Genomic DNA, 26323 nt, shown 5'->3' with positions numbered 1-26323 from the left:
TTGTGGGGGGAGCGGACAGTCAGGGATAGGCCAAAAGATCTGGCAGAAGCCTATCAGTCTTTTAAGAGCTCCAGCACCGAGTCTGCCTTTTCAGGAATAAGGCGAGAGCCATCAAAGCATATGTCAATGACAAGCCTAGACATCACCTGAAAAATAAATGATTCTTAACTAAGAGTGCTGTCTAATTGCCACAAACAATGCAGTCACTCTGCCTAACGAGACAGTTGTGTCAAGCCCACATCAAATGGTGAACTATGCTGCATGTCGCCAGTCAGCAATAGCTTGGGTGAGTATGGATCGGGTCTCCTCCGAGACCGTGGGCAGAACCCAACCCAGCACAGTGAGGGTGCATCGGCCCAAAAGGCACTAAGTTGTCATTGATCACAGTGCTAGGCAGGTGGAAGGGAACATACTCTTGTCAAAGGTGTCCAGCCTTTTGGGTTCCCTATCCAATGCAGTGGTAAGGAACGTGCCAGGGTTGATTCTGAAAGCGGAGGCGTGGAGCACCAAGTTCTCCGGGGTGGGGTGATGGGTGATGAAACTAGGGTCCCCACAAGCAGGGCCTTTATCTGGAGTCCCGGTGCGCTGCTTGGACAAGGCTCCAAGCAGAACGTCTGCAAGGGCTTCATCAAATGGAAGTAAAGATTAGGAGAGTACAACTCATGGCTAAAGCACCTCATTCAAAATGTTTGTCTTGACTAATGGAGGGCAGCAGAAATTCCAGGACCCCAGCTGCCCTTCACCCCACATTGCAAAAGAGTCTCCAAACCAAGTTTCCATGGTAGCAGCAGAGATCAAGCTAGTATCTGGTGAGGTGTCAAAATCACTGGCCTTTGCCTGTTGCTCATAATAGTTGTCCAGTGGGTCATAAATGGGGGGTTGTGGTATATAATTTGGTCCTCAAACCCCTCCCAATCGTTACCCTCTCCAGGCATAATAAGAGGGCACTGGCTTAGATTTGGATGGCATGGTACCAGCTGGCCTCCTATGAGAGTCTGGGATGGCAGTATGGTCAATGCTACGGGCATCGGTGGTACCGGGAATGCCAGCACTGGAGCAGCCTCCGTAAAAGGTTGCAACCTCGCTGGCAGAGCCGCTCTTGATCCAGCACTGTATCCACTGGGCTCGACTGGAGCAAGAGCAAATTCGTTGGTGGGAATCTAGTAGGGGCCCCTTCCGAAGGCCACTCAAGAGGGGTCGGCCCGGCAAGCTAAGATGTGCATAGCCTCATAAAACTCCTTGAGTGGGGCAGGGATCACTCCGGCTCTGGGAAACTCAGGGTGGCACGGAGCAGACCTAGGCACAGGCTCCATGGTGGAGGAGGCGGGAGAGGCCTCACCGGTGTTGCCGTTCAAGTGCCTTGTCGAGTACTTGGACAGGTGCAGTGAAGTCGAAGAACGCGTACATCTTAGTCTTCTTTCACTTGTGGGATTTAGCTGCCGACATGGAATGGGATGACAAACGTCTGGAGCAGCTGCGCTAGTGGTCCTGGGACCTTCAGCACAACTGGGACCTTGAATGTCCGACGGTCACTGGACAGTGAGGAGCTTCAAAGAGCATTCCCACAGCACCTTAGGATCCATGGTGCAGCAGTCCTCACAGGTCTGGGAGTTGTGGACCCACTCCAAGTACCACAGACAAACCAAGGGTGGGTCTGTCACAGACAACTGCCTGTGACAGGGTTTGAAATCTGCTGTTATTGTAGGGGACATCCCTAGCAAACCAGTCGAAAATTTTCTTGAAAATAATCTGACAACATTTCGAAAAAAAGTCAGTCAAAAATTGCCTGGAGGGTAGCTCTCAAGATTTGCTCTGATTGGCGCAAACCTAGAAGGACTGATGATGGCACGCTGGGATGGTTGCTTTAAAAGGACCACAGACGTCTCGTCCGGCAAGGAAGACACGTAGACGAACTACGCTGCATATCCGAATGCAGGGCTACTGCTCAAGAATTCCCAGATCCAGTCTGATGCCTAGGGATAATTCTATGGTAAGGAATCCGCACCTAGATGTCTCGATCACACAGACGTTGCTGAAGTACCGCTGAAAGTACTCAGAAGGAATCCTGCATGAATCTTTAATTATAACAAAAGAGCAGACATGTTTCTGTTGGTTGGTTGTTTGACTGAACATGGCAGTTTTTGATGAAGTATTAGCAAATTATCAGTAACATGTATTCTAACAGTGAGCCATGTTTATTTTGGCGAATGGATGATGTTTGAAGATGGTGGTAGTGAAATGTGTGTAGTATGTGGTATACAAGGGTCTTTTTGTCTGTGCACTTCGCAGCTCTGGAAGACACGGGGAGGTGTAGTGTTGTATGGTCATAGTTATTGTCTTTTTCGGTTTTCCATTTTAGTTGTTGGTCAATGGTGTCTGTCATTGGTGTGTCTTTACATGCTCCATATTTATGTGCTGTGGAATGCAGCATCCCCAGGTTCAACTGCTCATGGTGAGGTTATTTAGGAATCGGTTTAGATTTAACCCTCTTCTGATCAACCTAAACATCTGTGCATTTCTACATATTTTGCTTCACAACAGAAAGCATGGGGGAGAATGTCAAAAAGAGATGAGGACAACAGTACAGGTCATGATGTCTTTGAGGGTGTGTTGTATTGACGTAATCTCAAAGCTTGACAGAATAGCAAACTGTTGATAGTCTGCAGAGGGAGGACAGGGAGGGAGGTCGCTACTCAGAGTACGAAGTCACATCTGTTGAGATTGTTCTGCAAGAGATGTCCAAGAACGAGGGTCTGTTGCGTCCAGGCGCGGACAGGCTTGCCTACAGACCTAGGTGAAGCTGTACAACAGTTTTATGCAGTCGCAAACGGGAATTCAGCCTATTTGCGACCTCAAAATTGATCAGCCCCATGAACAAACCATATTTTGCTTGTCACTAATCTATTGGCAACTCGCAAAATATGGTTTACCATTCGCTATTAAGAGGGGGCGTGCCGAGGGAGTCCCTTCCTTATAGTGAGTCTGACTTCAATGTATGATTGTTTACCACCCTTTTCAAAAGGGGGGTAAGCCACTCTCAAACGGGAAGGGGTCCCCAAGGGACCCCTTTCTCCATTGTGAATGGGTGCGAAAAGTTTCATTTTTCTTTTTTAAAATGGATCCAGTCTTCCTTTAGGAAAAACGGCTGCATTAAAAAAAACTGCTTTATTAAAAAAAGCAGTCAAGACATGGTGGTCTGCTGCCCCCAGCAAGCCACTATCCCAGTGAGTGCTAGCCATTCCCAAAGGGGTCACAAATTCAGTATAATGAGGCATGCAATTTGCGACCCCAATGGGAATCGCAAACGGTGTCCAACACACTGTTGTACATTCACTTTTGTGAGTCGCAAATTGCGATCGCAATTTGACGTACTTTGCAACTCGCAAATGTGAATGTTCGTACATCTGACTCTTAGACTTCAAGAGTCTTTTTCTATACTGGTAACCAATGAAGGTGATTAATATAGAAAGGTACTCAAATTTCTGTACATTGAAGATGAGCGTGAAGGAGGAATTTTGGATAGAAATGTAATCTACAGATACGTGTGTTCGGGAGGCTAAAATGAATTGAATATGGGGCGTGGCTTGGGAGCCGATCAAGATGGAGTCTCTTTAGCGGAGCTTGCTTCCGAGGTATGCCAAAATTTGCACATTCATCCGATCCTGCAGACACCCACATGCCGGTAATGTACAGAGGCACGTAAGGGTCCAGTAAGGATCCGTGGTACCCACAAATATGCAGGTATGGAACACCGATAGGAGTGAGGCCTGCGCAGCATCGGCCAGCACTTAGAGGAGAGGAGGCTGCGATTGGAGGTGACCGTGACACACTCCTATAGCGAAGTGGAGGCACGCTGCAGATGGGCCGCTCACGATAGAGACGCCCTCCACACGATCTAGGCCCCGCCGTCACGGGACACGATCGAGTAGAGCAGGCAGCAAGATCAGCAGCGGTAGGCCCAGGGAGCAGAAGCTGCAGTGAATTCTGGGGTTCCGGCTGTGGTTGCACCAGAACCGGAGAGGAACAGCAACACTAGCAGAGCTGATGGCCAGAACAAGGGGCATTACACCCAAGATCGAGTTGAGCCGCAGTGACCAGCAGTGGTGACCGGGTGTGATGAAGTGCATGCGCAGGACAAAAACTGTCGGGCTCTCATACAAAGCACTCACTACCACCCGAGCAGGCGAATGTTATACTCAAGACAAAGGGAATACCAAGGAGACTGTACAGCAGTGTCCAAAGCTCCAACATGAGGAGCTACATCTAACGGAAAAAAGCCAGGATCCCACATTGGCTAGGGAAATCTGCGGCAATACTCGCAGCCCATGCAAACCAGGGGAAACGTTATTGAGCAGCAGCACTGAACCTCGATAGCCCCACTGGGACGGGACAGAGTGGAACTGCTGTGCGAGGCACCCAGAGGCTCAAATCTAAGGAAAACAACCAAAGAGACATTAATTGCAGCGCAGGGTCCCCGGATGAGATCCAAGGGACAACCAGGGACACAGACCAATAAAATGGACAAGTACGTGGTCCTAAGGAAAACAGCAGGTGCCCAGGAAAAGCAACTGGAAGAGATGGCGGAACCCTCCTTGAGTGCAATAATGGCGGCAATTACAAACGTGAAAGTTACGATAGAACCAAAACTAGCTGCAGTGATTGTGGATGTGAATCTTCTGCTGGCTGCTCTCCACAAAATAGCCGATAAATGAGCCGCAAGTGAGACGGAGGTGGCACACCTGTAGACCAGCATGAAACGCCTTGAAGAACAAGTTCTGACCCTCACAAAACAGCAAGAATGGATGGCTGCTAACCTGGAGGATCAGAAAGGCAGGCATGCAGAAACAACATCAGAGTGGTGTGGGTCCCGGAAGGCATGGAGGGACCAAGTGTCGATTTTTTCTTAATCCTTAATCATCTAAAGCCTAAATGACTCTCCAACTACTTTACCAAATAGCGTGCATACAGGGCAAAGCCAAAGCCTGGTGCCCAACCCAGAACAATTATTGCATGGATCCTTAATTTTCCGGGATAGGGATGCCATTTTGCAGGCAGCGCATGCACATTAAGACCTCCACCACGAACAAGCAGTGATCCGGTTCTTTCCGGACTTCGCGCTACAAGTCCAGAGGCAGAGACGAACTTTTGATGGCATCAAAAGAGAAATGCGCAGTAAAGAGATCAAATACTTGATGCTGTGCACAGCAAAGTTGAGTGGTCGCCGAGGGGGAAACCTGGTACTTCAACACAGCAGAGGAAACCTGGGAGTGGCTGGAAGGTTGGCGTACAGTGGGCCATAACCTTCAACGAAATAGAAGACGAGGATCACAGAAAGACAAACCAGGAGGAACAACAACTGAAGGAATCCATACCTCGGAAAAAGGCGCGTCCGAAAGGAGGGTTTGGACTAAGAAGGCAACACGACACGTTATACTGGTAATTGAATGCACAAGATCAGACATCTATTATAGGTGGGAGGGGGCGATAAGACATTGTGAATAGGACTGCACTCAGTGGGACAGGTAATCGACCAACGTCCCGATGTGTAGTCGGCAGGACTAAAACTGAAGCCGGGGGAGTTTGGGGTACACGGGAGATCGAGGACCGTGCTCTAATCTGTTCAGCACCTGCTAACCCCCGCTTAGTTCTCAAGTTAAAGGGCAACAGGCACTCTGCGAGTTGGGGAGGTGGGTGGTTGTTGAACCTGCCAGCAGGGTAGCAGGAGGGGGGTATAGTTGGGGTATGAAGTGTTATTTTTGTTTTCTAGAAATGCTCATCACTGGTTACTGAAATGTCAGATGGCGGGATATGTACAGTATCTAGGGTACAAAGCAACGAGGCGGATTCACAAATGGCTATTTGAAGCGCCAAGAAACCCACCCGTGTACGCAGCGCTATATAAGCACTTTTTACATTACATTACATTATTGAAGGTGCTATTGTACCCCAAATGGAGGATCAAAGTGTAAGGGCGCAGTGCCGAGGGGAACACCAGAGCGCCACCAATTATATAGTCCTGTCTTGGAATGTAAAGGGTATGGTAATCGAATTAAACGTACAATAGTTCTACAGTATCTACATAGACACCCTCTCGACTTGGCACAGCTCCAAGAAATGCACTTGAAGGGTAACAAGTACAAAGTACTGGATCTATACGGCTTCAAGCTTGCAGCACACTCCGTTACATAACGGGATCGAGAGGGGAAGGAATAGTGCTTAAGACTGCTCTCCCCCTAATAGTGAGGAAGATACGTGGCACTCACAGGGACATAGGAAGTACAGACCCTGAATATTGTCTGGTGCTACATACCACCGGCTATGCACATGGAGGCATTGTCAGCATTGGGGGGGACCTACTTGTAGACCTCCAGCCAGGGATTTTAATATTGAGGGGTGCGGGGGGGGGGGGGGGGGTAGAGACATGAACTCCACCATAGACCTGGAGAGAGATAGAGAAACTAAAGCCAACAGGGGGCGGGGAATGGAGCCACTTTGAGCATTTGTGGTCCGCCCTGTACGCTAAACATCAGCATTGTAAAGCCTCGAGGTACACTCTTGGAAATGGTAACTTCCGTTTACACGTTTTCTCTATGGTCCGCATATATCACATTTAAACGGCCCTCCCTGTCCGTCCAGTTACCTTCCCCTCAGCTCAGTAGGGGTTTGAGGTACCGACGGACAGGTGAGTGCAGCGGATCACGACAGCTTCAGAATAGGCGTTTTGGAGGGTATTACATTCACAGTCCTGTCTTTATTGGGCTTTACTCCTTTGCCATTTTCGTTGCATTTTAGAAATTAAAAATCGTCTGATCAGCGCTCCTTTTCCAATAATTGCCTGACCTTGCGCCATGGTTATACTTTTCCTACTGAATACTCCACTTTTTTCAGTTGGTATACCATGCTCCAAGATTGAGTGCATAGTGTTTTCTTGGATGCCATTCAGAGTTTTACTACACATGCGAAGTTGCCAAATGGTCTTTGGCAGCTTTGCATATGCCTTTTGCTTTACTGAATTTTAACCTCATCAATCATCATTCGGCTGGGCTAGCTGAGAACCGCGGTCCTTGCCATGCCCATTCATGACACCAGGGGATATTTTTACGAAGTGGAACTAATACCAGAAAAGCGACTCTAAAGGTATTTTTGTTTCAATCTCTTCAGAGCGTGGCCTCATTACCTGAGCGAGTGCCAGTCGAGGTGAAGCCACTCCCAAGTAAATTTTGGGTGAGTGATTATCTAATAAAATAATGAATGAGCAATGTCTCGTTGGCTGTTATATGTCTTCTCGCAATTGTTGCTTTCATCTGTTATACTATATGTGTTTGTATACACTGTTTCTCTTTCAGGAGAGGTGATTCCACAACCATGATTATCGAAGCTACCATTCATTACATCTTCAGATGGTAGGTCATTCATGCATGGTATGTAGTCCTCATTACACTTTCTTATCACAGTTGCAGTAGTGTTATTATATATTCCTGAAGAAAGCCATTCTTGGCTGAAACATGTCGACCACTTAACATTCCATCAAGATAATAGTATTTGCTAAACACTATCTACAATCTGCTTTTAACCTTGGCACCATGGTGACCGCCATAATAACATTCATTTTTGGCACCATGTTAGTCAATTTTAACACACCACTATTCTATTTGCACACACACATTTTTTGAGCACTGCAACTCTTTCTTCCCACAGCTTTGTACACCACCACTCTGTGGCTTCCCATCACTGGGAGATCCGTTACTAGAGTTTACTCACGATAACAACAGTGAGCAACCTAGTGGATACCAGTTTACATTCTAAAAATCCCAGATGATGAAGTTCCACCATTGGGTGGGCTGATGAGTTTTCTTTCCTTCACCCTTCATACTATGTAGTTTATACACACACTTCTTCCATGAGAAAGCAGACACTTTCTAGCCCATTCTGACTAGTAGCACCCCTTTTGTGTTTATTATAAGTAGGATTAGGGGATAGGGTGCACTTAGGTCATTAAATCATTCTCCCCTTTGGACCCTCAACGTTGTGCTTTTGTCATTATAGTGCAGCTACGGCTGCAGGTCCATTTGTGTAGGCAACTCCCACTTGAGTTACAAAGCTCTCCCCCGGCGATCTTCGGTGGGTTCCCGAAGATGGCGGAACTCGCAGGCTTAGCCTTTGATGATGATACTTTACAAACCATCTTAAATGACAACCAGAGTATGTTGGATTCTATACCTACGACTGGACAAGTGCCCTTAGGAAACTGGGATACCATCCTCAATTTGAAAAAAAGTCATACACGTACTATCATACATGGACAAATAATGGCAGAATACCTTCATAGGAAATGCGCCCCCAAGGGCCTTTTAGTAACTAATGCACCTAGATTATTTCTCATGGACAAGATCTTTCTCAAAGATTGGTCTTTAATCGCATGGTGATGCACCCGCGACTGGCTCATCCTCGTCATCACAACTGCCAAAAGGGTGGCTGATACGATTCTAGTCGAAATACAGGTACTAGAAGGTCAAATAAAAGCCACTCTTACTGACAGACAGTTCAAGAAACAAAAGGATGAGGCTAACAAAACCAATAAGGAATATGGAGACTCGATCTTCTTTACAAAGATAGAGAAATTTAAAAAGGACTTAGCCAAATTTTCTGCTGAAAAGATCTATCCGTATACCAGTGAAAATTATGTACCACCTGATTTCACTAAGAAAGGAAAAAGATATGGTTCAAATTACTCCACATCCTCTTCTGATACCGACTCAAATGAATCAGATCTGGGCCCCAGTGGTGCCTCACAATGGAGAGGTCGGGACAAACACAATAGGCCCGACTGGAGGAGGATGGGACAAGGCAATTATTTCAAACAAGGTCCTTGGTGGCCCCCAACACCATGGGGATACCCTCAGTTTCCACATCCCATGCCACATTACCACCCGCAGCCCCAATTCTATGATTGACAAGTTTTTTTTGGACAGGGTCGTGGCCGGAGTCGGGGCATACGAAGGGGCCGCCCCAAGTACATTGGGAAGACGAACAAGAACTGCCCAACACCCGCAGCCGACTGGGTCAACAACAGCCAGCCCAGGAATCAGGGAGGACTTAGTAGTCAATCTTAGTTCATGTAGTTTGACTCCCACTGAACACCAAGTCCTTAACAAGGCCTTGGGTTTGTTCCTAGTTATGGTGGCAATGCTTTCCAGTTACGCAGCAAAATTGAAAAGTTCTTCAGGAAGGTTCGCCTTCACTTTTTCTTCTCTGACCATAAGAATGATCATGAGCCGATTGAGAAAGACAAATACTGGTCTCAAGAAAAAATCTACTTTCACTCCCTTACTACAACAGGTACCTGCCATGGTTGGCGCCTTTGAGAAAGCGGTCATCCATGAAATTGGTTTTTTGAATTCATCTAATAACGACACTTATCAGAATTTGTCAAGGGCAGAAAGAATGGCGGTTGATGTACTCTCTAAGGATACTAAGATCACTATCAAACCCGCCGATAAGGGGGGTGCCCTAGTAATTCTCGACACCTCCTCTTACGGAGCAGAATGTCTAAGACAGTTAGGAGACTCGAAATCCTACTGTGAGAAGTTGGCCTGATATATAATGTTCACTATTCTAGTGAGCACTTTGTATCAGTCCAAACAACCCTTATGGTGATTGGTTGTAAGTCAACCTTATAGACCAGCTATCCTAGTAGCGTGGATACGAGTAGTCTTCGGGCTAAACTCTAGAGGGCGTGTTAAGCCAGCTGTTATACCATCACATATACCCCTTGAACACCAAGTGAAAGGACACCACACAAGTGTTATGAAAATAAACAATGTATTTATTAGAATCACAACAGCCCTGTACTCTTTATGAGGACAGGGTACTAAGCACAAAACAAAACTCTTACGAAAATACTTGAGTTCGCACAATTTACACAAATGCCCGAGGGGCACGGGAAACCATATACTACAAAAGTGGAATGCGAAATTACTAGCAGGTAAGTACTGTACTAATAGGCTTTGGAATCGCTAGGACTACGTTACTGAACCTTCAGATTACTAGTAGGAGGCCTAGGGGACTCGGGTGCAGAGTGTGCACTCTCACGCGGGATGCGGGACAAAGTCTATGGTAGCTAGATTTCACAAAGTTAGTGTTCTCGGGCGAACCCAACCTGGTAGGAGGAAAACGAAAGTGGATTCTGACCCTTGGATAGTGAGGCTATGCTGGGGCACCGAAATGGCGAAGTTACCTAGCCCAGGGGCTGCAGCTGCATAGGTCTCAAAAGACGTCGGGAATCCTCGTAGACGGACCAGGAGCCTGAAGAAAGAAGTTGCTGGCAGGCGACCAGTGAAGAGAGTTCGAGTTGATCCAAGCCTGGATCGAAGATGGATGACACCTGAAAGCAGAGGGGACCAAGTTCGTGACTACTAGCCAGTAGTCAGGTGGCACCAGGAGGGCACCGGATGGTAGTCACCTCGACTAGGTGAGTGGGCGACGCTGTGCTCTGCAGATCTCACGGACCAGGAGGCGTTGTCGGCGACCAGGATGGAGGAGCGAGTTGTCCCACGATGGATGAAGCTGTCGACGTCGCTGGGCCCAGGATTTGGGCAACAAGTCTTGGCTAATTCAAGCCCACGCGGTGGACTCAAAATGGCGTCTGGAGTGGACCAGGAGGGTCCGGGGTGCTCCTCTTTTGGAAGGGAGCAAGGGCCAGTCTGGAGCAACCAGACCAGCAGCAGTGATGTCGTCGGGCGTTGTTAAGAAGGCCACAAGCCAGCGGGCTAGTAGCCAAACAACGCGGCGAGCAGCAAAAAGCAGAAGGGCCCAACGCAGATCGTGGAGATGCTGGGAGGCTGAACTTCGGTGCTGGAGCTGCTCAGGGTCGGGGCTTCTCGGACCCCAAAGCACTCACCAGAGGATCCCTCGGCGGTCGTGCTGAAAAGAAGTTGTGCAGTCTTGAAGATGGCCGGTCCCTCGAGGTCTCGTCGCACCCACGGTTCTCAGCTTTGCTGTAGAGGTGGGTAGAGGTCAGAGGTGCCAGGGAAGCCGGTTCTCGTCGAGCTGGGCAGTCGGATTCCGGAGGAAGGACTTGCAGCAGACCGCAGTGTTCTTAAGATGGTGCCTGCGGATGCAGGGTGACTACTCCTTAGTCACAAGGGAGAATCTTGAAGAAGAAATCTTGAAGTCCTTTCGTAGAAAGTCGTGTCTTGATTCCAAAGATGATCTAATTTGGAAGGGGGCCCGCTCCTAACTTTATACTAGGAAAAGGGGCTGACCCGGTAACTAGGTCCTGCCTATGGGTGGGACCAGGAAGGGGGGTGGTTACACCCCTCTCCCATGCCGGACTTTCCCCAGGCCAGGGGCTGGTGTGCCCCTGGAACTGGTTCTAGCCGGCAGATGCGTAGTGAGCACCGGGGTGCCACTCAGCAGTCACCTTCCTGTAAAGCCCTGCCTACCCAGGATACACAAAACCCTGTCTGGGATGGTGCTAGCACCGCCCCGGACAGGAAACCCTTTGTCCAGGCTCTCCTCGCTGGAAGGTCTCCCAGCAGCAGGAGGTCAGACTCGTGTCTGTGGTGGCAGCATCCATTTTGTGGAGCTGAGGCTTCGTTTAACTTTAACCGGGGTTCACAGTTACATACATGTCGTGTCCCTCTAGAAGGGTGGAATGCTAACCCCGTCGCCAGAATTGGCGAGGGGTTAGTATTCCAATTCGTATGACACCTTACTCGACATGTTTTGATAAAGCAATACCAAAGATAGCATTTAACCGCGAGGATTATAATGCACTTAAGGAGTATATGGTATGCGTTATCATGGAACAGCTATTAGGACTTGGTTCCGCAAGCTGAAAACGGGCTCAGCTCATGCCAGAGCACCATTTCACACGATTCCAAGCACTCTGCCTTCAGGATTGTCAAGGCCTGCCATAGGAGTGACTGATAGGGATCTGTGTGTCCATTTTAGGGTTAGATATAGGTACACTATAGCAAAGGGTGATTACACCACCTTGCCCCAGCTGTCGTGCATCCAGTTGTGTCAGATTTAGATGGCCATCCAGGGGTGGCATAATGCATGCTTCAGCCCCTGGTAGGCCCTGGGTACACCTATGCCCTGAGTTACAGGGTCTGATAAGGTGGCCCAGTACCAATTGGAAATGTACCTAAGGTACATGGAATCCATTTTAGAGAGAGAGCAGTAGGCCTGGGGTCCTGATGGGCAGGGTCCCAGGTCGACTATGTCAAAAACCAGCTAAAACACAGGGCAAAAAGTTGGGGGCAACCATAGTCAGGATTTACCTTCCTACACCTACACCTTACTCACTGAAGACCCAACTGCAAGATTGGCAGCAGAGATTAAAAACCTAGTAGAAGAAGCAAATACGGAGGGCTGCATTACACCCCAAGAGGCCTTATTCCTGGTAACCATCCATCCAGTGACCTCGTATTTCTATGCACTGCCCAAGATCCATAAACCAGCCAGAACACCTCCAGGTCGCCCTATAATTTCTGGCATTGGATCACTCTTGGAGCCTCTCTCAACTTTTGTTGATGTCTTTTTGAGGCCGCTGGTATGCCTACTTACTTGCAGGACACAAAGGATGTCCTACCCTTTTTACCTGAGGTTGAATTCAACATCGGAACTGACACTCTTGTCAACTTCGATGTTGAATCACCTTACACCTGCATTCCACAGGAGGAGACTTTACTGGCAGTGAAGGGCCTACTAGAAGCCCAAGAACATGACCGCATCACACCCATTAGTTTCATCATGGAACTAGCCAGGATAGCCATGACTGAAAACTTTTTTCAATTTGAAGACTCATTATACCTACAGATATCAGGTACCTCAATGGGGAGTGTTTTCGCCCCTAGTTTGGCGAACCTTTACGTCCATCTTTTTGAGACAAAGTCTGTACTCGACCACAGTAATCCGTTCTTCTATCAGACGATACTGTGGAAGAGATACATTGACAACGTCCTGGTTGTCTGGCGGGGAGACACCACCTCAATACTCGCGTTTCAAAATTGGCTCAATACTCAGAACCCATTTCTCAAGTTCACTGTAGAGTACAGCAAGAGAACTTCCATTCTTGGATTTAATGATCTTTCCAAAGGATGGTCATCTGGCAAGCAGGTTATATCGGAAACCTATGTCCAGAAACTCCCTTCTTCAATTTCACAGCCATCATCCACGCTGACTTCGAGAAAATTTGCCCTTCGGGCAATTTTTAAGGGTACGCAGAAATTGCTCGGAAACAAGTGACTTTCAGGATTTATCTCGAGACCTGAGCATCAAGTTAAGAGAACGACAATACCCGAATGCCCTGATACGCAAAGCACGAAAGAGGGCCTCCAATAACCATCAAGAAGCTCTACTTGCCCCTCCAGTTGGTAAACCTCCTCTGGAGAATCTGACCTTTGTCAGCACGTTTAGTACAGTCTCCACGCAGGTACAAAAGATAGTTCGTAAGAACTGCCGGATTCTGAACACTGCTGGAGTGAACATTCCTCCCCCGATGTTCGCCTTCAAGAGGAGTCAAAACCTACGTGACGACTTAGTACACACTAGACCTCGCTCCTTTCCTCAAGAGACTACTAACACACTATGGAACCTTCCTCCGGTCCAGGCCACTATCCATGCGGTGTATGCTCGGTGTGTCCACAGACTGAGAAAACCTTAACCGTGGACATTGGCACAGAGCGCCCATGGATCCTCAATCACCATACCAACTGCAATAGCGAAAGGGTGATCAATCTTATAACATGCCCATGTTCCCTTCGCTATGTTGGTACGACAACGAGAAAGATAAAACTCAGAATCAATGAACATAAGAGCACAATCAGGCGCAATCGACTAGCAACGCGCCTTACAAACCACTTCCTGACTATGAAACACACTGCTGACGACTTGAAGTGGATAGTACTCGAGCAACCTAACATCCCTCAACATGTCAGTGATATATCTCATAAATTTTTGTTTATAAAGGAACAAAAATGGATTTTCAGAATAAAGTGTGACACTGTGGGGCTGAATGACGAGATCCCTGGGGTCCAAATCTGATGACCTACTGAATTAGCACTATAGAGGTGTATACCATCACTCAGAAAATCACTGGAGTTTCTACTAGGCACGGACTTCAGTTATACCTTCCAATCTTACCTTTTTATTTATTAGCCTATATTTTCAACACACTGACATGTGTGCACACATTCCCCCATATAGTCTAGAGGAGCTGTATGTAGGCTGTATTTGCACGCTTGGAAGGTTATACCCCTCGTCTATTGAGCCTATCCCTAGACGCAGCTATGAGTAAAACCCTCTTTTCTTTCTTGTAATCTACCAAAGAAGATGCCAATATCAGTGACAGCCTAGGTCCTGGTTTGTTTTCTTTTTATGCAGTACCACGGACAATCATTAATCTCGGGTCGACTCCTTATGCTAAAACCAACATATGACAGCTTTCAAATTAGACCATAGGAAGTGGCAACTGTTGCCGTTGCGCCTCCTTCGTGATCCGTTTATCGGATTTTATTCCTGGGCTGCCTGCGCCCCATGGAGGGAGTCTAAGTTGGAACTTTGCCGTCGTTCCATCGTGACCCTTGGGGCGCAAGCTTGGCTCCCATTGGTAGTTCTCTAAACCAGTAGGGCCTCTAGGCTAACGTAAACTCATTGGGTGTTCACGGACACATTCCTGCCCATTCACGCAGGTGCTCGCGAGTAGGCGAGCTTAGCTTCTAATTTGGTCCGCCCGGCTCGTCTATGTCGGCACTTTGCGGCATCGGGAGAAATACGGCGAAGTTTATCTGTACTTGCTCGCTAAAGTCCACATGCATTGGACCATTGCTCTGCTCCGTTGCCTTGTAACACACAGCTGCGAACAGTCGCGGCTCTCTCTCTGGTCCGCCGTCTTTCGCGGACATCAGCACACGATAATTTCTGGTATACCACGGCAAGTGGCATTCTCTATTCATGCGCTTCCTCTTTGGTCCGCACACATTAGGTTCCTACATGCGCGCATGAGTACGTGGCGTAATCAGCTTGACCTTGCCGTCTTCCCATTACTATCATAGGGCGTAAGCTAGGTTCTTATTGGCTGCCCTACGAACAAATAATTAGACTGGTAACACTGCCTCACTGATGTAAACCTATCTGGTGATCTTTTATGGGTCCTTGCCTTTCCTGTCTTGTGCTTTACTTGGGGCGAGCATGTCTTCCTTTCTGGTCCGCCCTGTACGCTAAACATCAGCAGTGTAAAGTCTCGAGGTACACTCTTGGAAAAGGTAACTTCCGTTTACACGTTTTCTCTACGGTCCGCATATATCACATTTAAACGGCCCTCCCTGTTCGTCCAGTTACCTTCCCCTCAGCTCAGTAGGGGTTTGAGGTACCGACGGACAGGTGAGTGCAGCGGATCACGACAGCTTCAGAAAAGATGTTTTGGAGGGTATTACATTCACAGTCCTGTCTTTATGGGGCATTACTCCTTTGCCATTTTCGTTGCATTTTAGAAATTAAAAATTGTCCGATCAGCGCTCCTATTGCAATAAGTTCCTGACCTTGCGCATGGTTGCACTTTTCCTATTGAATACTCCACTTTTTTCAGTTGGTATACCATGCTACAAGATTGAGTGCATAGTGTTTTCTCGGATGCCACTCAGTTTTACTACACATGCAAAATTGCCAAATGGTCTATTGGCAGCTTTGCATATGCCTTTTGCTTTACTGAATTTTAACCTCATCAATCATCATTCGGCTGGGCTAGCTGAATGAATGAATGAATGAGGAGTTTCTTGTATCGCGCGTACTTAGCCCAATGGGCGTCAAGGCGCCTAGATTAAATACAGCAACTTAAGACCCTACCTAGTCCTATTTAATCATGGGTAGGCCTTCTTAAAGAAATAAGTTTTTAGAGCCTTTTTAAAAGAGTCGATGGAAGGGAGAGTTTTTATCTCCATGGGGAGGGAGTTCCACAATTGCGGAGCGACGACGGAAAAGGCTCTGGCTCCCCATCTGACAAATTTGATGCGGGGGACAGCTAGTTGACAGAGTCCCGCAGAGCGCAGGTTTCTTGTGGGGACATAGCGCGAGAGAAGAGAGCCAATGGCACTAGCAGGACCATCCATCAATGCTCTGTGGGTGAGACAGAGAATTTTGAAGGCGATTCTGTGCTGTAACGGAAGCCAATGAAGCTCCTTCCTGGCTAAGGTGGCAGAGGAGGCTTTGGGGAGATTCAAAACAAAGCGTGCTGCAGAGTTCTGAAGAGTCTGCAAACGGTGGATCAACCCTTTGTTGACTTCCATATAGAGGGAGTTGCAGTAATCCAGTCTCGAACCCACCAGGGCGACTGCAACCTGTTTACGCGCCTGGGGGGAGAGGTACCCACGGATTTTGTTGAGTACCCGGATCACACCACAGCAGGTGGAAACGGTCCTATTGACTTGCAGGGACATAGAGAGTGAGGTGTCAAATATCACTCCCAAATTTCTGGCAGATAGGGAGGGAGTGGGGTAGATGCCAAGGGAAGTGGGCCACCACTCACTCGACCACAGATTCTGGTTCTTCCCAAATATCAACACCTCGGTTTTTTCACCATTCAGCTTCAGGGAGTTTATAGTCATCCAGTCTGCCACACACTGCATGCAAACCCTGAAGCTGGTGGCAGATGTACTGACCGAGGTGTGAGCAAGAGAGACCATAATCTGCGTGTCGTCTGCATAGGATACCACCTCCATCCCCTGAGATTTAATAAGTCTTGCAAGGGGGGCCACATAGATGTTAAAAAGGGTCGGACTTAGGGCCGACCCTTGTGGCACCCCACATTGCAGAGACTTGGCAGGGGAGAGGTGGTTCCCAAGCATCACTCTCTGTTCCCTTTCGGTCAGGAAGGAATTTAGGAGACTCAGGGCCGATCCAGTGATACCCGCCTCCCTTAGCCGAGATGACAAAATGGCGGGGGAGAGGGTGTCGAATGCGGCCGTGAGGTCCAACAGAACTAGGACCGTGGTTTGGCCAGAGTCCACCTTGCGTCGGATGTTATCGATCACATAGGTAAGGGCGGACTCTGTGCTGTGGTGTTTTCTGAAACCGTGCTGAGTGTTATCCAGGTATTCAGAGGATTCGAGAAAGGCAGATAGATGGAAATTCAAATGCGACTCAAGCAACTTCGCGGGTGCAGGAAGAAGCGAAATGGGCCTAAAATTTTTCAGCATGGCCGGGTCCAAAGTCGGCTTTTTAAGTAGCGGTTTGACTATTGCCTTCTTCCAGATAGAAGGGAAAGAGCCTTGAGCGATGGCCTTATTTAAGATGTCAAGCAGAAGAGGAGAAAGGCAACTTCTACACTCTTTCAGTTTCTTAAGGGATATCGGATCAAGGGGGGAGGCAGATTTAATTTTGTCAAGAAGTGAATTCAGAGATTCAAGGGATAGAGAGGGAAAAGTTGTGAGTAGGGAGGGAGGGTCCTTGCCTAGTGCATCAAGATTGGATATGAAAGGGGGAGTGTTATGATCAAGAGCAAGACGGTGGGATTCGAGAGCGACGTGAATGTCATGTATTTTGTTGTGAAAAAAGTCAGAAATATCATTACAGAGTTGTTGGGAACTGACTACTGGATCGGGAAGTTGCAGGGAACATAAAGAGTCAGCGATTTTGAAGAGTTCCCTTGAAGAAGAAAGAGAGCTGGTCAGATTGGAAAAATATTCCTGTTTCTTGATTATCACTTGGTATTTGTAGGCACGTAGTGCGGATTTATGGGCCTCTCTGTCTTTTAAGTCCCAGGATTTCCTCCACTTCCTCTCACTACTCCTGCAACCCTGTCTCATAAGTCTGAGCTGGTCAGAGAACCAGCTGAGAACCGCGGTCCTTGCCATGTCCATTCATGACACCAGGGGATATTTTTATGAAGTGGAACTAATACCAGAAAAGCGTCTCTCAGGTATTTTTGTTTCCATCTCTTCAGAGCGGGGCCTCATTACCTGAGCGAGTGCCAGGCGAGATGAGGCCACTCCCAAGTAAATTTTGGGTGAGTGATTATCTAATAAAATAATGAATAAGCAATGTCTCGTTGGCTGTTATATGTCTTCTAGCAATTGTTGCTTTCATCTGTTATACTGTATGTATTTGTATACACTGTTTCTCTTTCAGGAGAGGTGATTCCACAACCATGATTATCGAAGCTACCATTCATTACATCTTCAGATGGTAGGTCATTCATGCATGGTTTGTAGTCCTCATTACACTTTCTTGTCACAGTTGCAGGAGTGTTATTATAGGTCCTGAAGAAAGCCATTCTTGGCTGAAACATGTCGACCACTTAACATTCCATCAAGATAGTAGTATTTGCTAAACACTATCTACACTCTGCTTTTAACCTTGGCACGATGGTGACCGCCATAATAAAATTCATTTTTGGCATCATGTTAGTCAATGTTAACACACCACTATTCTATTAGCACACGCACATTTTTTGAGCACTGCAACTCTTTCTTCCCACAGCTTTGTACAACACCACTCTGTAGCTTTCCATCACTGATGGATCCGTTACTAGAGTTTACTCACGATAACAGTGAGCAACCTATTGGATACCAGTTTACATGCTAAAAATCCCAGATGATGAAGTTCCGCCATTGGGTGGGCTGATGGGTTATCTTTCTTTCACCCTTCATACTATGTAGTTTATACACACACTTCTTCCATGAGAAAGCAGACACTTTATAGCCCATTCTGACTAGTAGCACCCCATTTGTGTTTATTATGATGCCAGGGGTCTGACAGATCTATGGCGTCTTCATAATCCTCGAGAGCGTAAATACACCTTCTACTTAGCAGTGCACAGCAGTTATTCTCACCTAGACAATGTCTTGACGCATAGGGGGAGTGAAGGGTGGTTCTGTAACGCCCAAATTGGAGCACGGGGATCTCGGACCACTCACTAGTGGAGGTGACCCTGCAGGGCCAGACGAAAAAAAACATACTACCCCCTAGAATAAACCCCAGGGTCTTTAAGAACAAGAACCTAGTCGACCAAGTTAAAGAGAGGGCATAACTTTATTTTCAAGAAAAGGAGGGATTGGTGGATTCGGTATGCACCCTATGGGAAGCTTTAAGTCAGTAATAAGGGGACATATCCAGGCTCAAAATGGGGGATGCAAGAAAGAAAAGGATTCAGTGGGAAACATTACAAGAAAAAGTAATCACGCTGGAGGCCAGAAAATTAGCCGGTGAAAAGGCTGGCTCACTCACTCATCGTCTTAACATTAAGAGGCAGGAAATTAGGGACCTCAGCTGCATTAGCAACAAAAAGAAGGCTATATGACATAGGTGGTAAGGCCAACAAAATGAATGCATGGTTGGAAAAGAGGAACAGGGAATGAAATTGGATGGCTGGGTTATGTGACTCCCCGGAGCAATACACACTACTGGTGAAGGAACAGAGAGGGCCTTTGCAGATTAATTCAAGGTCCTATACCTCCAACCCTACCATAACAGAAACTGACTGTCAGGAAAAATTGGTTGATGTCCGGCTCCCAACACTGTTCGATGAGGATAGAGAGGACACAGAGAACGATGAAACAGCCGAAGAGATCAAGGGAGCCATACAAGATCTGCAGGCAGGGAAAGCTCCGGGGCCGAATGGCCTGCCAGCTGAGTTATTCAAGGGCACGGCGAGTGTACTGGTGCTGTATCTTCAGAAAATATTTGATGAGGCTAGAAAAAGAGGTTGCTTACCACTAGACCAATAAAGAGCCACCATTGTGGTAATACCTAAGGCGGGTAAGCCACCGGACCAATACAGCTCCTACAGGCCTATATCCTTGTTAAACATGGAAGTTAAAATCCTGGCTAAAGTCCTGGTGAACCGCCTTTGGGGGACGATCACAACACTGATTCACCCCAACCAGTCCGGATACATGCTGCATCAGAGTACCAGGCTAAACCTTAGACGCCTATATGGCGTGATACATTTGACCAAATTCCGCCTGGGGGAGGAAGTAGCGCTGCTGTAATTGCACACTGGCATGGCATTCGACAGCAAAGAATAGCATTTCTTATTTGCAGTCCTGCAGAGGTTCGGATTTGGCCCCCAGTTTTAATGCTGGATCAGGTTTTTGTATATGAACCCACTGGCTAGAGTGCGGGTGAATGGCTCTGTCTCCCGCTCTTTCGCCCTTCATAGGTGAACAAAACAAGGGTGCCCACTGCCCCCTGTTCTATTCGTGATGGCGTTGGAGTTGGAGCCGCTGACGGCATGGGTGAGAGGGAACCTGGTGGGGTCCGGAATAACAGAAGGCGGACAGTGGGAAGAGCGAATATCCCTATCTGCAGACAATGCCCTATTGTATGCCACAAGGCCTTGTTTTACTATCAGCAGGCTATTACAAATTTTCCACTTATTTGGGGGCTATTCAGGGTATCAAATCAATTGGGAAAAGTCACTAATCTTTAGGCTTTCGGAGGGACTCTCGCCCGCACTGCCTGGAGAGATAAAGCTCCAATCTAAAGACAGCTGCAAACACCTAGGTATCACCATTGCCAAAACGGAAACAGCATTTATGGAGGGAAACTTGTTGACCCAGCTAGCACGTCTGAGAAGGGATGTCGACAACAATCTCTTGGTTAAGAAAGAAACTGAAATCTAAAACAGAACAGTGAATGTTCAAAAGAAGTAATAACAGATACCACAAGATGCATAATCATCCACTGCATAAAGCCTAAAAGCACTTTAAAATCCCTACAGAATACATTTGATGCAAACAAATTAACATGAGAATCAAGGCACCAACTTTTACTTACTTCGAGGACTCAAGCTTCATTTTAAGCAAATCCACATAATAGGTTTCATCTCTGTTGCCTTCTTCATTATCGTTGCAAGTGACCTCCAGTTTTTGATTCTGGAAAAAGGAAAAGCAATACCATAGAGATTATATATCGATATATATATATAATGGCTACATTTGTACAAAGAGTACAACACTCACGGTAGACTTCTGGACCAGATTTATTGGCACAGGACACACACAAGATTCATTTCGGCAACTGCCTTCCTCAATAGAAAACGGCAGCCGGAGACCACGCCATTAAATACAATTACAAATTCATTGGTGGTTGCGAGGTGACAATCAACAAACGACTATCCTCCCTGTTGCAAACATTTTGGCCAATATTAGAACATGCAATCTAACATTCATTATTGCAATCTACTTAGTGCAAATGAATGGATTAAAAAATACTTTCGCCCTGAATGAGCTTGTGCTAATGTACAAGTCTATTTACAATATCTACTAAAAAACAAAAAAATGCAAATTATGATCTTTGTAATCAATTAAATCAAACATAATATCGCCCTGGATGGGCATATGACTCTGTACATATATCTGTAACATTTAATACATTTGCATATCAAGGACACATTTGTTATTCTGCCAATAAACCGGCCTGTCCTTAATTTATCCTGGTCAAAATGGCACTGAATTATAGGACTACCCCTTCCACCTTACTGATGAATTCACAAATCAAATAAAGCAAAGGTGACCTGGATTTCATTATATGGATTCCTATATACATATTTACAGAAGTGCAAACCTACTTCAGATTACCAAAATCTGGTACCCACCTCATCAAATAAAGTCAGTGATGTACTGCCAATTCTTCTCCGCTTTTGGACCATGGGGCATTTTGGATTGCAGGTCTAGAATATATCTCGACTCTAGTCTCCTGAGCCTAAATAGATTTTCCGCACGGCCTCGAGCTGGACAGGGCACACAGGATCCCTACCTTCGCTAATAAACACTCTAAAGGCCCCAGGCCGTTGATATGTAAACGGCTCAGGTTCCAACACGTCAAGTTGATCCTCCCATATGCAAGGAAAAACCACTCCATTCTATTGGAAGGCCAACGAATCATCTTCTCACAGGACTTTTCCAAAGACACAGTGGAAGTTCGTAAAGGTTTCCTTGATCTCCGTGACAAACTCAGATCCAAAAACATCACCTTCTCCTTTGTAGGCCCCTCTAAATTCAAGATCATGATAAATGGCCGCCCAAGATTCTTCACGGATCCCAGAGACCTAGCGGGTCTCCTAGAAGATCACCATGAGCAGGAAATGGACCAATCAACCAGCCTCTCCAACAAGAGGAAAACGACAACTCTAACCTCTCAAGAGGCAACTCACTCGACTAACTAACATCCTGCTCTAGCCGGATTGAGTTTTGATATTTACGGGCTCAAGATGTGCCCGACTTCAAGAAACTCTAGCGTCAAAGAACTCTATCCTGTTGCCAACCCTCGAACCACGAAATCCAACATTCTGCCTGAGTGTTCTCCTGTACCGTGAGTTTATAAAATAAGACAGCTGAGCCTCTTCAGTGACTTTAGGATTCGTGGTTTTGATTTGGAGTCATACTAATGTTCTACTTATGCTGTCTTGGTCTCAGCTACTGTATTTCTGTTACACATAGTGGGTCTACCGCACCAGACGGGGCTCAGTCTACCTAGCCCTATAGCTCACTCATCACCTTATCATTACCTAGGTATTGGGAACCTAATAGACTCATCATTTTGCTTAGATGCTAATTAGAGCCAATATGCTAACTCGATAAGATCCAATCTTAGCCCTACCAGAGGTTTTGGTCATTGGTTCGGATGAGCTAGTATAGGTTACTCCATTTCTTGCAGCGGGTCTTAACCATGTCCAATTGCTTCCAATACTGGGATTGTTAATATGTTTCCGTTACTGTTACTCATGTTCTACGTAGCAAGGTACTGTCGTCGTCCTCCCTACGTACGTATTTGGGGAGAGGGGAGGGAGGGGGGAGACATTAGGTGGAAATGGGAGGGAGGGAGAAACAGGGGGTTAAGAAGTCTCAGAGACCAAGAGATTTTACCTACATTTTATACTGCCTTTTGCTTATGTTTGTTTCTTGCAGGTACAGCTTTCACGCTTTTTTGCATCCTCGCCTTTTGCTTACTTGCTATACTCTCCACCCTTTACTTAAAGTTGCATCTCCTTACACTGGAATATGCAGGCTATCCACACTAAATTCATCAATTCAAGATCAAGATAGACACCCACCGCCCAATCCACGCGGGCAACCCATGCCACCACGCACATCAAGCATATTTTCACCAGCTCACTATTTAGCGACTATAGCTCACACAGATGTCTAACGCCAAATCATTAGCAGACGACCTTAATATAATCTCCCTGAATGTCAAGGGACTTAACCATCCGGTGAAAAGACGGAAAATATTTGAATACCTTGCTAAAACAAAAAGCGGACATCATCTTACTTCAGGAAACCAAGCTGTCAGAGGAAGACTCGCGTTTTCTGAACGTACACTGGTCGTCACACATATTGAGCTCCACTGCGACACACAAAAAAGGCGGAGTAATTGCTTTATTAGCGAACAAATCCAACTTGACTCTAGTCTCACACACTCATGACAAAGAGGGAAGACGATCAGTGACCCATCTCCTAAGAGAAGATGATCCCATACACAGGATAAACATCTACGGCCCCAACTCCGATGATCCTGAATTTTGGAACTCGGTTTCTCGATCAATAGAACACATTCCGCAAGACGATCTACTGATAGTGGGGGGCGACTTCAACCTACCCATGGACCCAATATTGGACAGACAATCAAATTGCACATTCCATCCTTCCCGATCACATGAAGCCCTATTACGACTTTGCGAGCGATACTGTCTAAAAGATTCCTGGCGCCTCCAAAACCCTGATGGGAGGGACTACACCTTCTATTCCGGCCCACACAAATCATACTCGCGCATTGAATTTATCCTAATCTCAAGCTCCTTCACACACCTGATAGAGGAAACTGAAATAGCCCCTAAATTATCTGATCATGCCTGTATCCGCACTAAACTTTCTGGATCCCGTTTGATCCTTCCCCCTAGAAGATGGCGTTTTAATGAAGAAACCCTATCCGACCCCACCAACAAATTGCTCATAGCAAACGCCATTGAAGAATACTTATTATTAAACGACGTTGAAGACACTGCACCTAACACCTTTTGGGACGCACTTAAGGCCACAATCCGTGGGGTCATCATCAATATCAGAGCCAAAGCTAACAAAGCATTAAATAAGGACCTAGAACTACTGGAACAACAGATCGGGTCCCTAGGGTCACGCCACAAGTCCAATCCCCTTGACGCAAAGACGCTAGACTTATTGACCAAAAAGAAATACGAATACAACACCATCACTAGTAAAAGAGCGGGTGTATGGATCAACCGTTTCAATGCCCTAAAATTGTGCGAGGGGTACAAAGCAGGTAAACTCCTCGCTTCCTACCTCAAGAATAAACAGAAATTATCGACCATATCCTCAAAAAAAGACTCCACAAATAACACCCACACCAGACAATTCAAAATCCTAGACACATTCAAATCCTTCTATGAAGACCTGTATAAAAACGATAAACCACTAGACATGGCAGCCTGCACCGAGTCCTTTCAACTCCCAAAATTTCAGAAGCCGATAAATCTCAACTAGGGTCTCCCATCACAAGCGCAGAAATTACAGCAGCCATCGAAACACTGAAGAGCAACAAAGCCCCAGGACCGGACGGCTTTTCTGCGGCATTCTATAAAGCCTTTACTAACCAACTCAACCCCGCTCTCCAAACCCTTTTCAATTCCACAGCGACCAGCGGAAGCATTTCCCCCTCGATGAGTGAAGCCACAATCATAGTTATCCCCAAAGAGGGGAAAGACCCCCTCCTCACCAAGAATTACCGCCCCATCTCTTTGATAAACCTTGTTTGCAAGATTTACGCCAACATTTTAGCGAATAGATTAAATTCCTTCCTCCCAAAATTGATTAGCCCAGCACAGGTTGGTTTTCTGAAACATCGGATGTCGAACAACAATACCAGACTACTGTGTCACGTACTGGAGAAAGCTAAGAGCTCTCCCTTCCCAATGGTAGCGATAAACTTAGAAGCGGAAACGGCCTTCGATAAGGTTTCGTGGTCTTTTCTCCAACAATGTATGTATTCTTTCAACCTCGGCCACTCCTTTATCAAAATGGTGATGGCCCTATACTCCTCCCAATCTGCTAGATTAGCAATCAATGGTACCCGTTCCAACCCTTTTCGTCTCTACCAAGGCACCAGACAGGGATGCCCGCTCTCCCCAGCTCTTTTCCTCCTGGCCTTGAACCCCTCCTAACTGATATCAAAAATAACGAAGACATAGCGGGCGTTTCTTTCGGAGACACCCATATAAAGTTAGCAGCTTACGTTGATGATATTTTAATCACAACAGAGGACCCCGCAAAATCCATCACTGGTCTCATGTCCTCAATCAGTAAATACTCAACCCTATCAGGTTATAAATTAAATAAGGACAAATCAGAGGTCAAACCCCTAAACGTCCATACCACCAAGGAGGTCCTAGGTGACTCAGGACTAGCATGGCAAACGGATGGTATTAAATACTTGGGGATAGAATTTACTGACACCCTTCTGAGCACACTCAGACACAATGAGTCCACTACCCTTGCCAAAATCAAAAAACTCCTTGATGGATGGCCCCCCCGTTTTATTACATGGTGGGGTCGAGTGGAAACCATCAACTATCTCAGCACAATGCTACCCCTTACCCTCTCCAAAGAATTCCATAACAAGCTGGACAAAATGCTTTCCTCCTTCCATTGGCAGGGCAAAAAAAAGCCAGAATTAGTTTGAAGAAACTAAGGTTGGATAAAAGCCTGGGAGGGGTCAACCTGGCGGACTTTAACACCTTGGCTGCTAATGGTTTTCCCCTCCTGTGCTTATTCTACTAGAATCCCATTGTTCATGACGAGCTCAGCTCGTCATAAGCACAGCTCCACTGTGCCTCATGACAAGCTGAGCTCGCCATGAGCAGCGAAGGGGTTAATTCTATGAAATGCCATGTACAACCACAAAATGTCTCTTGCATGTAAATTTTCCAATATTTTACTGTGTCAGGAGTGACATGTGTATTTTAGTGCACATCAAATTGTGTTGGTAGAGGGTTGGTCTACCTTTGGCCTGTATTGGTGTTGTCTTTTAGAAACATTCTGATGAATGTCGTAGCAGGTACACTCAAGCTAGTTTTTGTTATTTATTGATAATGACCGAGTGGTAATTAATTTAGTCTGTTTGGAACCTCCTTGTTGTCATTTATTGATGATGACCAAGTGGCAATGAATTTAGCCGGTTTGGAATTTTGAATTTTATTTTTGCAGAATTTGACGACTTTGGCAGTGTCTGTATGGAAACGAAGTTACTCGAGTGCTTTACTATCGCGTGGAAATTAATTACTCTACCCACCATGGTAATAATT

At 46.5% G+C, this 26323-nt stretch overlaps 1 protein-coding gene across 2 annotated transcripts in view; it reads right to left on the bottom strand.

The window, feature by feature from the left end:
* The window catches only part of SPDL1 (spindle apparatus coiled-coil protein 1), a 387177-nt gene that overhangs the window by 88818 nt on the left and 272036 nt on the right, over positions 1–26323 (bottom strand). For both annotated transcript variants that reach the window (XM_086931423.1, XM_086931422.1), the window contains exon 9: positions 20782–20879. In XM_086931423.1, coding sequence (XP_086787549.1) covers positions 20782–20879 — 98 coding nt within the window. The remainder of the gene's footprint in view (positions 1–20781; positions 20880–26323) is intronic.

Source organism: Lissotriton vulgaris, chromosome 7 (assembly GCF_964263255.1).
Source record: "Lissotriton vulgaris chromosome 7, aLisVul1.2, whole genome shotgun sequence".
In the NCBI taxonomy this organism is placed as follows: domain Eukaryota; kingdom Metazoa; phylum Chordata; class Amphibia; order Caudata; family Salamandridae; genus Lissotriton; species Lissotriton vulgaris.
This window is presented reverse-complemented; position numbering and strand designations above follow the sequence as displayed.